At 39.6% G+C, this 13,972-nt stretch overlaps 1 protein-coding gene across 13 annotated transcripts in view; it reads left to right on the top strand.

The window, feature by feature from the left end:
* Positions 1 to 13,972, top strand: part of LOC131873647 (LRR receptor kinase SERK2-like) — a 101,455-nt gene that overhangs the window by 65,313 nt on the left and 22,170 nt on the right. For all 13 annotated transcript variants that reach the window (XM_059216670.1, XM_059216669.1, XM_059216677.1 and 10 more), the window contains one exon: positions 13,057 to 13,398. In XM_059216670.1, the coding sequence (XP_059072653.1) occupies positions 13,057 to 13,398 (342 nt within the window). The remainder of the gene's footprint in view (positions 1 to 13,056; positions 13,399 to 13,972) is intronic.

Below are 13,972 nucleotides of genomic sequence, written 5' to 3'. Positions count from 1 at the left end.
AGGAAGGCCAAGGTAAGTAGAAGGAAGCAAACCAATCCTGCACTCAAGAATTTTAGCAATCTTCTTTTGCCTAGACTCAGGAGTATTAATAAAGTAAATAAAACTTTTAGCTCTGTTAACCATTTGTCTGGAGGCCTCTTCATAGAGGCTGAGGGTGGATTTAATAATTCTAGCCTCCCCAATAAAGGAGCTCCCCAATAAGATTGTGTCATCCACAAACTGCTGGTGAGAACAAGTCAAGTTAGCAGAGGAAGGCTTCAAACCTTTTAGAGATCCTTCCAACACTTGCTTATGAATAAATCTGCCCAGACTTTCAGCCATGATAGTAAACAAAATCCGAGATATAGGCTCACCCTGCCTTAATCCCCTTGAGGTTCTAAAGGAATGAGAAGGCAACCCATTAACAATAACAACAGTAGAAGTAGTAGAGATACGCTGCCAGATTAGACTAATGACTTTACCTGAAAATCCAAAGGCTTGAAGAACTTTTTTCAGGAAAACACCAATCCACCCTATCATAAGCCTTTGCAATGTCCAACTTCAACAAGAAACCCGAAGATTTAGCCTCCATCAATGAATGAATATTCTCATGAACAGTGATGATGGAGTCAAGGATTTGTCTCCTTGGGACGAACCCAATCTGTTGAGGAGAGATCAGAAAGGGCAGAATCCGCAACAACTGCGATGTGAGAACTTTGGAAATGATTTTGTAAAATGAATTGCACGAACTGATAGGCCTGAAAGCATCCAAAGAGTTAGCTCCATGCATTTTAAGAATGAGAACAATGAAGGTTGCATTCAATTCCTTAAGCAAAGACCTAGCTCCAAAAAACCCTTTAACAACATTAGAGACATCATTTTCCACAATATCCCAGAAGTGCTGAAAGAAGAACATAGGAAAATCATCGGGACCAGGGGCTTTATTGCCATCAAAGGAGAAGACAACAACTTTGATTTCCTCATTTGAGGGAATAGCTACCTGTTGACGTGTTTTTTATGACCGCGTCTAACACAGAATAAAGTCACCAACGATCACCTTATCCTCTCTTGATCAAGATTAGTCCGTATGCTAGGATTACTTAAAATTCAAACGGCTAATTTCCAAGGTTCCTTCAGTGCGTGGATGTGACTCAGTTATTTGATGGGTTTGCTGATAACTCAAGGGGCCTTACGTATGTTGAAGAAAACTTATGCAAGCTCAAAGATTCTTTGTACGAATGATTTTGCAGTGAAAGCTCAAATTTTGTATCTTTTGGATTTTGAATTATGCGGAAAGTAAATAGGAATAGGGTAGAGAAAAACTAGACTAAAAGTAATCTAATCCTGTGAACAAGGAGGCGGGATAACTTGCACAAAATCCAACCACGCTTCGCTTTGCCTGCAATGCACAACTACACGAAGGCGGTGCAATCTTCAGAGGGTGTGTTAAAGATTTTCAAATCATCAAGAGAAACCATCAAATCGAACAATCTCTTCTGATAATCGAAGTTAAACATACACATATAACGGAGGCTCATGCTAACTTTGCATAGTATGCAACAATAAGCTGCACACCAAAAGTATGAGCACGAATTTTGCAACAAGCGATCCTATCAGATCCAGTTTGTCTAACAACATGAAAGCAAATCTAATTTATGAAGAGAGTGAGACCATGCGAGCTCCAAAACAACACAAGAACACACCAACAATGTATTAAGTGTTTGCTTCAAAAGCTCTTAGCAACAATCTCTGACGATAGTCTCTCCTCCGTACAAATGAGGGGGTCACCCCCTTATATAGGCCTCAAGCCATGATTACATGCAAAACTCTAATTAGGGTTTGCCCTAAAGATTCCCCACTCAAGGTGCAACAAGGTGGGAATCGACAATTAATAACCCATTATGCCCATGTACAATTAATTTAAAAGAGCCTAAAATAGCGTCCACTAGCACATTAAATGTGCCCCATGATGTTGATTATGCCCATAATATAACCAACACCATCATAAATGCCCATCATTCTCCTAGTGATGGCGACATGCACGGAGAATCTGTCATAAAACTATAATGAGAAGGCGACATGCAAGAAGATTCCCTATCTGATGATGAAATGCATTGACTGGACCCACGTCGAGTCAACCTTCCTTCAGCAATAAGTAGGCCACCACTATTCAACCAAAAGACTTTTGTCCAAAAATGGATGACCATTATCTCGTTCATTTATGGCGTATGGAATGAATCTGCCAACGACAGCTTCCAGTTCTCCGATGGAGACACTTGGCACATTTTCAATGTTAAACTCCATCAAGGCAATTTCTTCTTCGCTCTTGGAAAAGAAGCTTTCCACTCTACCATGACTTCCTGCGTCTTCTTCATTATACCGGAGAATGAAGAAACATTTGCAAAATGTTCCTTAGGGAACGAACCTACGAAGAAGAAATCGTATAACTGAGATTTCAGGGAGTTCACTGTTATTCCTCTGTCACTGAGTTTCCTCGCAAACAAAGCTTCTATTGCATTAAGGATTTCTTCCTGTATCCCTCTGATAGACTCCTTCAAGGTGACAGAGTCAATGTTGAATTTGTCAAGGGTGTTCTTTCCTGAACAGATGGCGTAGAACCATCGGGGAAAGTCATAAGCTTCATTTTCTTGGATCACTTTCCCGTCCACCAGAGTTTGCCTTGGAGTCTTCGTCAGAGCCCTGAGTTGCGAAATGGTTAAGTCTTGGTAAACGTCTACATCCTCCCATAGTCCTTCTGCTGTCTCTAATTTGTTTAGGAGGGCCACGAACTTCGAATGAAGCTGAGCTAGATCCTCAGTGAATTTTCCTGCTTCAGCATAAACATCCTCTACCCATTCTCGAGAATTTTGCGCCATTGCTCTAATAAGTTCTGCATCATCAACCACTTCCTTGGGAAGGGAGAGAGGAGGAGTGAATGAAGGTCCTGCCTTCGTGAGGGGTCTTTTGAAACTCACGTATTCGCAAGGACTCTATTTTCTTCCCTCAGCCGCTTACATTTTACCTTTGATTTCAGCAACTTCTCCTTTATGGCTAAGGAGGAATCTTCAAAGTCTCCCACTACTTGACCTGTGGAAGCATGGCCAAGATCAACTTGTCTGATGACGTAATCCTCCTGCCTAATCTCACTCCTATCTTTATCCACCGTAGGTTCAACAATGTGCAAGGTCCGAGATCTAGATTCTTCCCTGACCACCTTGGAAAACTTCTGGGGGGCCTTTCTTTCCGTTGGCCGATCCATCCTCTTCAATAATTCTTCTAACTCCTGAGCAGGATCGGTTCCTCCTTCTACTTCATTCCCCAACCTGCCTATCAACCAGTCTGGAGCGGGGATGGAATGGCTATGATCTTCTACATGCTCCTGTTCCTGAGATTCTTCCTCCATTTCACCAAGGATAGTCTCCACGAAGCTATCCTGGCGAGCTTCTTCTAGAGCGGGGGATTTTCTTGCCTTTGACTTCTTGGTCGATGGTGGCCTTGTGAAGCATTGATGGTGATTATATCGGGTGCTGGAACGTCCCCTGGAAGTGGACCCGTGGAATGTGGAAACATCTCCACTTCCCACATGCTCGAGGAACTAACTGGTGAATGCTCCCTTTCTATCCTTGCTCTCTTTCGTGGAGGTTCTTCTTGTTGGGCTTCTTGTTGAACCTCCTGTGGTATTTCCTGCTGGATATCCTTCTTCTTTGTTGTCCTTGGCCTCTTTGGGGCACTTTTCCCTTTGTCCATCTGGGCTTCCCTTCTTGCCTGAACCTGTGAAGAGCTTTCAGTTGCCTCATTGTGGGAATCCAGATTTCCCATTAGCTCGTATGTTAGATGAACATTTTCTTCCACCAACTTTCTTGTCTGCCTGTCAATCCGGTGCTTAGTGAATTTCAGCACTGGTCTGGCTAGGATATTCAAATCATCTACCTCAGGCTCCGACCAATCTGGCAACTAGATAGGTTGATCCTTTACTTTCTCGAATCCAGGTTGTGTAAAATCTGAATCTTCCTTCACCTGATAAATTTCACTTATTCTGATGGTGTTGAGGGGCAATCTAGAATGCATTCTTCTTCGGACCTCAAGGTCATCCTCGACACTTGCCCAGTAATCCTCCAAGTGAAATCTGTGTATGAATTTGACGTGGGCAACCTTCCTAATTTGGCTCTAAGGATCATATTGGGTCCTGGATGTATAAAATGGTAGGCGATAGAACGCCAATTCCCCTGCTGCACTTTCAGCGGCTTCCAAACCTGGGCATATCTCCATGAAGTCACCCAAGACAACTGGGATTTCAATTGATTGCTTCTTCTTCTTCTTTTGCAGCTGATCATAGGCAGTTAACTGCCTCATGATCTCAAGCAATACAAGCTTGTCTGATGGATATCTGGGCAATTTGTATGACTGGAAGGAGAATCCTTGCGTCCTGATGTATGTGAATTTAGGAAATTGCAAGAACGCAACTCCATACTTCTGGACCAAGGCACTTGCTTGTGGCGACAACCTCACGTGTAACTTAGTCTGCATAAGCCGTGTCAAGTACATGGTGAAAGTGTCGTTCGTCAACCTGTAAGAATTCATATTGTGGAGATGTAGCAGGGGGTAACACTCATGTACTTTCAACTGAGCTGGTCCGCAGCCCATCGAATCCTCCCCTTCGTGCAAGCATATAGAACATGTAGGAGCTCATGAAAAAGGACTGGGACCTTTTCTCTTTTAGGTTCTTCAATTGTTCATGCAGATAGTGACTGATCAATCTAGCCCAGTCGATCAGCGTATTTGAATTCATGATCTCGCCTATGTAGAAGAACATCCAGGCCTCAAAGTTCACCAAATGTGGGCATCCCATTACTCTGCTTAGCATTTTTATCAAGTCTACATACTCCTGCTTGAACTCGAAGATTGTGAGAGTTTTGGGCATCTTGGAAGCGTGCACTCTAGGCTTCAACAACCACTGCTTATTGATCAAATCAGCGCACCTGGCAGGGCTTGCTTCATATACTGCCTGAGCTCCGCTGCTGGTCCTGTACGTCATGGAATAATGTGAAGGGATTCCGAAAGCTTCACCAATTGACTCCGGAGTCAATGTTGCCAGTAACTTGCCATCTGGCGTTGAGATTGTTTTTCGCTCCAGATTATAATGTGTTGCACATTCCAAGACCAGGTTTGGGCATTGAATAGTGGGAGGAAAACCAGCTGCTGCAACTATTCCACTTCTCACAATTCTGATAGCTGTCGGGGATGGATTGTGCCCTGCTGTTCCGAACATTCGGATCTTGAATGCAACCAAGTTGAATGTGCCTAGGTTGGTATCGCTGATTTCATCCCATCTTGAATTCAACCGAGAACGAGGAAGAAAACTTTTCATTTCAGCCTTGATCAATGCCTGCTTGGAGATAGTCGCTGCCTTGTTTGATTCAGCCATCTTGGAAGCACCTTGGAAATGACGAAAACAGAGACTAAGTATGAATATTCTTCACTTCTCCACTTCTTCTTTCCTGAATCTTGCACGTGAGAAATGAAATGCCTTTCGAAACTTATATAGAGTTCTTCGAAATGTCTTGCTAAGTTAGGAGGCATTTAATTAGTAATTGCATTCATGACACGTCATACTTTCCCTAATCACTACGCCATGCAAAGGCAGCGTCCCATGCGAATGAGTTCAAATTTAGAATTTTCCTTAAATGCTCCAAGTCATGCGCCATACTTGGAAGATTCCTTCTGCCAACTCATTGATTTTCATTCTTTCCAAATTTGGAGGGAATTTGAAGGATTCTTCTCAGGATTTGCTTGATTCTACTTCTAACTTGTCGTCTCCTACTTTCGAAGGAATTTCCATGTCTCTTTTCAACATCCCTATTTTTTAGGGCTCTCCCTAAAATTTAGGAGTCAGGTTCATTGGATGGGGAATTTCATCCTGATTCCGAATCTATAAAATTTTCCTCACTTCGTCGAGATTTGGTGTCTAAAAATAGCAAATTCGAAAATTTGCCCGAGGGGAATTTTGCTTTTTATTCCTCCTTGACTCCTTGGATTCCATGCCTTAGGCAAAATTTCAACTTTTAGCTTGGGCGGAATTTTCACCATGCCAAGGATTCATGGATTTTTCTTCTGTCCTTGGCTTCTCCATTTTGGCGCTTGACTGCATACTTGGGCGCAATTTTGCTCTGGCTAGGGATTCATGGGTTTTTCCATCTGTCCTTGGCTTCTTCATTTTGGCGCCTGACTGCATACTTGGGCGCAATTTTGCTCTGGCCAGGGATTCATGGATTTTTCCCTCTGTCCTTGGCTTCTTCATTTTGGCGCCTGACTGCAGACTTGGGCGGAATTTTGCTAATGCCAAAGATTCATTGATTTTTCATCCGTCCTTGGCTTCTTCATTTTGGCGCCTGATTGCAGACTTGAGCGAAATTTTGCTAATGCCAGGGAATGCAATTACTAATTAAATGCCTTTCGAAACTTATATAGAATTCTTCGAAATGTCTTGCTAAGTTAGGAGGCATTTAATTAGTAATTGCATTCATGACGCCTCATACTTTCCCTAATCACTATGCCATGCAAAGGCAGCTTCCCATGCGAATGAGTTCAAATTTAGAATTTTCCTTAAATGCTCCAAGTCATGCACCATACTTGGAAGATTCCTTCCGCCAATTCTTTCCAAATTTGGAGGGAATTTGAAGGATTCTTCTCAGGATTTGCTTGATTCTACTTCTAACTTGTCGTCTCCTACTTTCGAAGGAATTTCCATGTCTCTTTTCAACATCCCTATTTTTTAGGGCTCTCCCTAAAATTTAGGAGTCAGGTTCATTGGATGGGGAATTTCATCCTGATTCCGAATCTATAAAATTTTCCTCACTTTGTCAAGATTTGGTGTCTAAAAATAGCAAATTCGAAAATTTGCCCGAGGGGAATTTTGCTTTTTATTCCTCCTTGACTCCTTGGATTCCATGCCTTAGGCAAAATTTCAACTTTTAGCTTGGGCGGAATTTTCACCATGCCAAGGATTCATGGATTTTTCTTCTGTCCTTGGCTTCTCCATTTTGGCGCTTGACTGCATACTTGGGCGCAATTTTGCTCTGGTTAGGGATTCATGGATTTTTCCATCTGTCCTTGGCTTCTTCATTTTGGCGCCTGACTGCATACTTGGGCGCAATTTTGCTCTGGCCAGGGATTCATGGATTTTTCCCTCTGTCCTTGGCTTCTTCATTTTGGCGCTTGACTGTAGACTTGGGCGGAATTTTGCTAATGCCAGAGATTCGTGGATTTTTCATCTGTCCTTGGCTTCTTCATTTTGGCGCTTGACTGCAGACTTGAGCGGAATTTTGCTAATGCCAGGGATTCATGGATTTTTCCCTCTGTCCTTGCCTCCTCCAGTTTGGCTCCTGATTGCATAGTTGGGCGCAATTTTTCTCTGGCCAAGGATTCATGGATTTTTCCATCTGTCCTTGGCTTCTCCAGTTTGGCGCCTGACTGCATACTTGGGCGCAATTTTGCTCTCGCCAAGGATTCATGGATTTTTCCTTTCACTTAATCTTCCAGACTTAGAATATTTTGACCTCCTGAGATTTTGAAGTGTTTTCCTGAGCTTTCCATTTTAGGAACGGATTTCCAGCACTTGACCCATTTCTGGCTTTCTTTGTCTACTGTCTAACTTTCCGGAATTAGAAATGTTTGCGAACGTTTGATCCTCGTCGCCTTGTCTGACTGACCATGCCAGTAATGACTTTCCAAAAATAGAAACCTTCAAGGTGTCAGCATTAGATCCTTAGACAGGGTGCAAGAATGACTTACTATAGATTGAAACTTACTAAAAATAGTAAGTTTGATTTTTGGCAAAATGACAACATTTCGGGACTTGGAAAAATCCCTAAAAAATAGGGACTTTCTAAAAATAGAAAGTTGCTCTGTTTGGGCTCAAATTTTACTGGGAGGTCCCTTGAAGGGTCCTGATTCCAGTCGTATGTTCAATTTTCCCTAAACCCTAACAGGAAACCCTAAAATCTAGGACAAAAGGCAAAAACCCTAAAATTCACAAAACGAGGCCCTAGACTACATAGAATTCGCTCGATAGAGAAGTAGATTAACTCTAACTGACCCTCGAACATCCGCAAAGCGGAGAGACTGAAGAGATTGCTACCAACACACACAAAAAACCAAGACCAAACGACCGAAAGGGCCTAAAAGCTAGGGGGTCCCTATTTGGGATGGGGTGATGTGTGATTAGGTCACAACACTACCAAGTTGCGGTTCTGATCTTCGAAAAGCACCTTAGGAATAACATCCACCAAAATACCTTGGGCATTCGGATCCAACATAGGATCTGCCTTTAAAAGCTCCCTAAAAATCTCAACAACAGCTTCACTAATTTCCTCTTCCTTCTCTATCCTTCTACCATTTCTGATAAGGTGATCAATTCTATTGGTTGCTCTATGTTTGAGAGTAGTGACATGAAAAAATCTTGTGTTTCTATCACCATCATTAAGCCATAAAGACCTTGACCTCTGTCTTCAAAAGATCTCTTCACGGGCAATGATACTATGGTATTTAGTCAAGACATCACTTTCCTTCGCAAAAATATCACCCACATATCCTTCTTTCTGTATCTTATCTTGAATGAGGTTCAACTCCGCTTGAAGAGCTGATTTCTGCAAGAAAATTTCCCCAAAGATCTCCTTATTCCATTTTTTAACCATCCCCTTCACAAATCTCAGGTTTTTAGCTATACAAAACATAGCTGTACCATCAATTTGAACACTCCACCACTCCTTCACGCTATTATACAAGCTAGGATGGGATAACCACATCTTCTCAAATCTAAAAGGAAACTTTCTACGCTGCCCACCTTTGGGTTCAGCCATAAGGCTGATAGGATAATGATCCAAGACGACTCTAATCATAGAATTCAAAGAACAAGAGTAATGCTGAAGCCAATCTAGAAATTAAGGCCTGATCCAATCTAACTTGGATCAACTCAACCCCAACTCTGTGATTTGACCAAGTGAAAGAGGCTCCAGTCAAGTCAAGATCAATAAGGCACTGATCATTGATAAAATCAGCCAAATCCTGTCTGCTATCAAGTTGTATTTGAGAACCCCCAAATTTCTCAGTCTCCTAGAGAGGAGTATTGAAATCTCCAATAACCAGCCAAGGGATATTAGGATGGTTACAACGAAAAGAAGAAAGTCTAGCCCAAAATTTTCTCCTAGAGACTTTGTTGTTAGGCACATAAATATTAGATAATATCCAAGAAAAACCATCCCTAGTATGTTTAAACAATGTAGCAACATGGTTATCATCACGACAAAGAGGAACACCTTGAATAAAATGAGAATTCCACAAAGTGACATCTCCTCCAGAAGCCCCATCAGAACTACTTCCTTGAGAGTCACAAAATTTGAAAAACTTAATTTTCTCCACTCTTTCTTTAGACATTTTAGTCTCTTGAATAAGCAAAATGTCCGGTCTATGATCCCTAGCCAAATTACGAACTATGTCATGTTTATGACAACTATTCATACCTCTAATATTCCAGGATAAAATCTTCATTTCTTACCAAGAGAGGTAAAAAGACTTTCGTGGATCGTCTTTTGTGATCCATCCGCAATGTTTTGCATACACTCCTGCTCTCTTTGCCACCTATTGGATTTCCTACCCGCGCTCCAAGAAGGCTCACAATCCGCTCTGACTCTGTTCTGAGTAGTGACACCCACACCAGGTTTCTGCTGCGTTTTCTTCTTCTTCTTTTCCACTTTAGTATAGTTCATCTCATCATCAAAATCAATCTGCTCCAGAGTTATATTCTCTTTTTCCTTAGGGGATTGCATCGAATCCAGAATGACCATATTATGGTCCAAATCAGAATGACCTCCATTAGAATTTTAAGATGAAGAATCACCCAGAATGGGGGGTCTTAATCAATCCTGAAAGAATATTTCCAAAAGAAGAGCCCAAAACCAGTGAAGATTGATGGTTCTTGAAAGTACAGATAGGGTTTACCCCTTCCCCTTCAGCCTCACTTCTTCTGGTACTAGGAGAAATGCACCTAGAACCAACATCGTTCGGGTTCATTTCTCCCTCTTCTAGATCATCTTCCATATCTTCCTCCTCAGTATCAGCCATCTCGACAACTCTAACAATATTGTCTTCTTCCCCTTGTACTGGGGCATTACATCGATTATCTACCTGGTCCTTCTCCTTTGTCTCACTATTCTGCACTTCCTGTATATTTTCAGTACCGTTTTCCTCCTGACCTTTCTCCTCAGTGCTCATGATATGCTCAGATTGATGAGCATCCCCTTTGACATTGCTATCCCTTTGGACCTCATTAGGATTTTTAGGCAGCTTGTTATCTTCTCTAGCATTGCTATCCACATGGACCTCATTAGGCATATCAGGCTTGTTATTTTCCTTACTACCCTGATCCCCATTCAGCGCTTGCTACAAAAGTGAAGAATTGTTTAGTTAACAATATCTTATTGAAAAGAGAGAATTGACTCAAAACCATATTTTATCTCCGAACATTTTACGTTTGGTGGTCAACTCAACAAGACCTGAGAACACATTGCCTTAAACAGAAAATAACATTGAAGGCGAATGGTATAATAAAAGATAAGAACAGTATTTTCTTAGAATAAAAGAGTTTTATACATTTAAGTGGTTTGATCAATCAAAGATAGATGAGGAAGATTCCTAGTAGAAAGTTGTAACAGCGTTTATTAAAGAATTTAAGAATTGGCATAGTGATAGTCAATGTTCATTGAAAGTTCAATGCCATTATTGAAATTCATTAACATACACTCCAGGCAATCAATTTCTTAGTCCCCTCTAGAAATGTATGGTGTCGGATAAACAAGCTGAGTTCTCATCTCTCCCAAAGTTTCACGTCTTCCATGGAGATTGCTCCAACAACCTAATTATGCATGGAAACAACTGGCAGACTGCGTGCAATTATCCAAAAACGGCAGTCAATCCCTTGAAGATACATTAGTATTGATAAATAAACCAAATAAAGTAGGTCTGTATGAATGCTCTTATGATGTTTTTTTGTCAGCAATAATAATTTTGTCCTTTTTAGTTTTTTCTTTATTGATAAGATAGGATGAGGTAAAAATATTTGCTCAAATTTATATTTGACAGTAGAAGAAAAGAGTGGTCCAAATCATAAAATCTACTTGCTTGCTGAATTCAGTCAAACCAAGATTTTTTTTAATTTCGGACATGAATTATGAGGTCACCCAAAATAACCATTTTTAAGATGAATGAAGATCTAGACTCTAGTACACAATGAACGATATAGATGCCGAGATCTATCCTCTAGTCAAATTAAGGGGCCAATAGAGACTTGATCTTGGCATGTTTTCAAAGGTCTTACCAAAATGCTTGATCGAACTTATTAATGAGATGAGTAGACAAATATGGATGCAAATAAAATATGTGGATGTCCTCAACAAAGGTAAAAGGTAATCACTGGACTTGGATCCACAGCAGGTAGAATAAAACATTAAAAAACAATACAGTGCATTCGACAACTCCATTGCTAATATAAAAGTTGAAGAGTACACAAGTATGGAGCAAAAACAAATGTGGATGGCAAGTAAAATAAAAAGCAGCAAATGGGACTGGGATGTGTGGTAAGCAGAAATAAAACAATGCAGTGCAGAAGACAATCTTTGTCTAGCTTGCTATATTGAAAAAAGAAAATTATCATATAAATATTCAGAGAAGTTGGTAAGTTGTTTTGTAATTCTTTTGTGTTATGAATTATCCTGGACTCTGTGCAGAAGATAACTCCTATTTGCTTTTTTTTTCTTCTGAATTTTCATTATATTTCACCTGATTTTCTTTCTTCAGTGCAATGTATATTTTATAGCACTCTGTAAATTGCTTGAATTTATTATGACATTAATTTTTTTTGTGATCTCAATATTTTTTGTGTTTGTCCCCTTTATGTCCAGCCTGACAAATGCAATCAATGTTCGTTATGCTTGCTACCATTTTATGCTAGAATGCAAATGGTATCCCTATTATGGCAGTTCTGCTAGAAAGTGGAATGTTTATTCACTGTGGATCATCTCTTGCACTCAGAGGTCCATTTAACCTTTTGAGCAACCATATGACATACATGAGCTGATGCATGCAATGAAGCAGTCAAACTCTGCCTATTCAATATGACAAGGACAAAATTCGTGTAGTTCTTTCCTGATTAAATTATAGTTGATTGCATTTTTTCAAAGAGATTTACTTACATTTTCACTCCCTCTCTCCTAGAGATATATGATTTAAGGGTAGACCTTTTTGGAAATTAAAAAAATTGTCTTGCAGAAATGTGTGGTAAACATTACATATTGACTGGTAATTCTGTTAGTTCTTTCTTTTAAGGTCTTATTTCATATCAGAATGCTGTCCCATTAATTTGTTGGTGTCTAGTTGGTTTTCTTTACTTCCTACTGTGACTATTGTCTAATTACAAGTGTGCTGTTCTGACTCAAATGACTATTTCCAAAATTTTTGCATTCTAAATAAGTTAAATAATCTATGCCAATTTTAAACAGAAATTCTCAACCTACTCGTATCTGGCTTTCTGCCTGTTCATCTTTAAAGATATACTATAACTCTTTAGAATCGGTTCATTTGTTGATAACTTGATATACAAATTATTCTCAGTATTTGTTTAACTTTATTCAGGTGAAGATGAACGAGATACTTCTTTTGGGCATTTAAAGAGGTGTCTAGTTAGTTTGCTTTACTTTCTACACTGACTATTGCCTAATGACAAGTCACAAGTGTGCTGGTTTTAACTCAAATAACCATTTTACAAATTTTCACATTCTAAATAAGTTAAATAATTTTTACCAATTTAAAACAGAATTTCAGTTCTCCCTATTGCCATATGGCTTTCTGCCTTTTTATCTCTGTAGATAACTTTATATTCATCTTGTTTTATTTACCTATCAATGACTATTTCTTCAAAGAAATGAGGAATGCCATGTAAAATATTAAAGATATATTATAACTCTTTATATTCTGTTCATTTATTAATTTTCAAATTATTCTCAATATATGTTTAATCTTATTCAGGTGAGGATGACCGGAAGATCGCTTTTGGGCAGTTGAAGAGATTTTCTTGGCGCGAGTTGCAACTAGCAACTGATAGCTTTAGTGAGAAGAACGTGCTTGGACAGGGAGGCTTTGGCAAAGTCTACAAAGGGATTCTTGGAGATAACACAAAGGTTGCAGTAAAACGGTTGACTGACTATCACAGCCCTGGTGGAGAGGCAGCATTTCTGCGGGAAGTTGAGATGATTAGTGTGGCAGTGCACCGGAATCTTCTGCGTTTGATAGGGTTTTGTGTTGCACCATCAGAACGGCTTCTTGTTTATCCTTATATGCAAAACCTTAGTGTTGCACATAGACTAAGGGGTATGTTTTTTATTAGTCATTCAACTCTACTATGCTTTATTCATTCAATATAGAACAGAAATAGTTTTGTTCGTTCAACTTTGAAGCGTGTTGGATATATCGATTGCATAAAAGTAGATTTTTTTTCTATTTAATTGATTTGTGACATTGATTACTATACTTATATTTGATATTCATTTAGGCAATGCAAGATCTTGGCTATTCTTTTTTTTTTTTTTTTTTCATTTGGCATATATTGATTATCATACTTGTTACTAGTTTGCTTGGTGGGCTATGGAAACAAGAGACATCAGCTTGACAACCTTATGGCTAATTCAGAATTTGTAATCAAAGTGCTACTTGTGAATCTATACCCTTGTTTTTGGTAGTTATTTAACATCAGATATCCTTTTCAAAAATTGATTGAAATTTTGATAAAAATGAGTGTTTATATATAGTAGCACTATTGCAAATCTCCTCATTTAACTACCTTCGTTGGATAGATCTTATTAGTTTATTGGCTTTCCTAAGTGTATAATGTCTATGACTTGGTTTAATTTATTTTAATTAAATTTTATAGATTTGTTATTGTATA

This window comes from Cryptomeria japonica, chromosome 2, assembly GCF_030272615.1.
Source record: "Cryptomeria japonica chromosome 2, Sugi_1.0, whole genome shotgun sequence".
NCBI classification, from domain to species: domain Eukaryota; kingdom Viridiplantae; phylum Streptophyta; class Pinopsida; order Cupressales; family Cupressaceae; genus Cryptomeria; species Cryptomeria japonica.
Note: the sequence above shows the minus strand (reverse complement) of the source record. Positions and strands in the feature narration are given on the sequence as shown.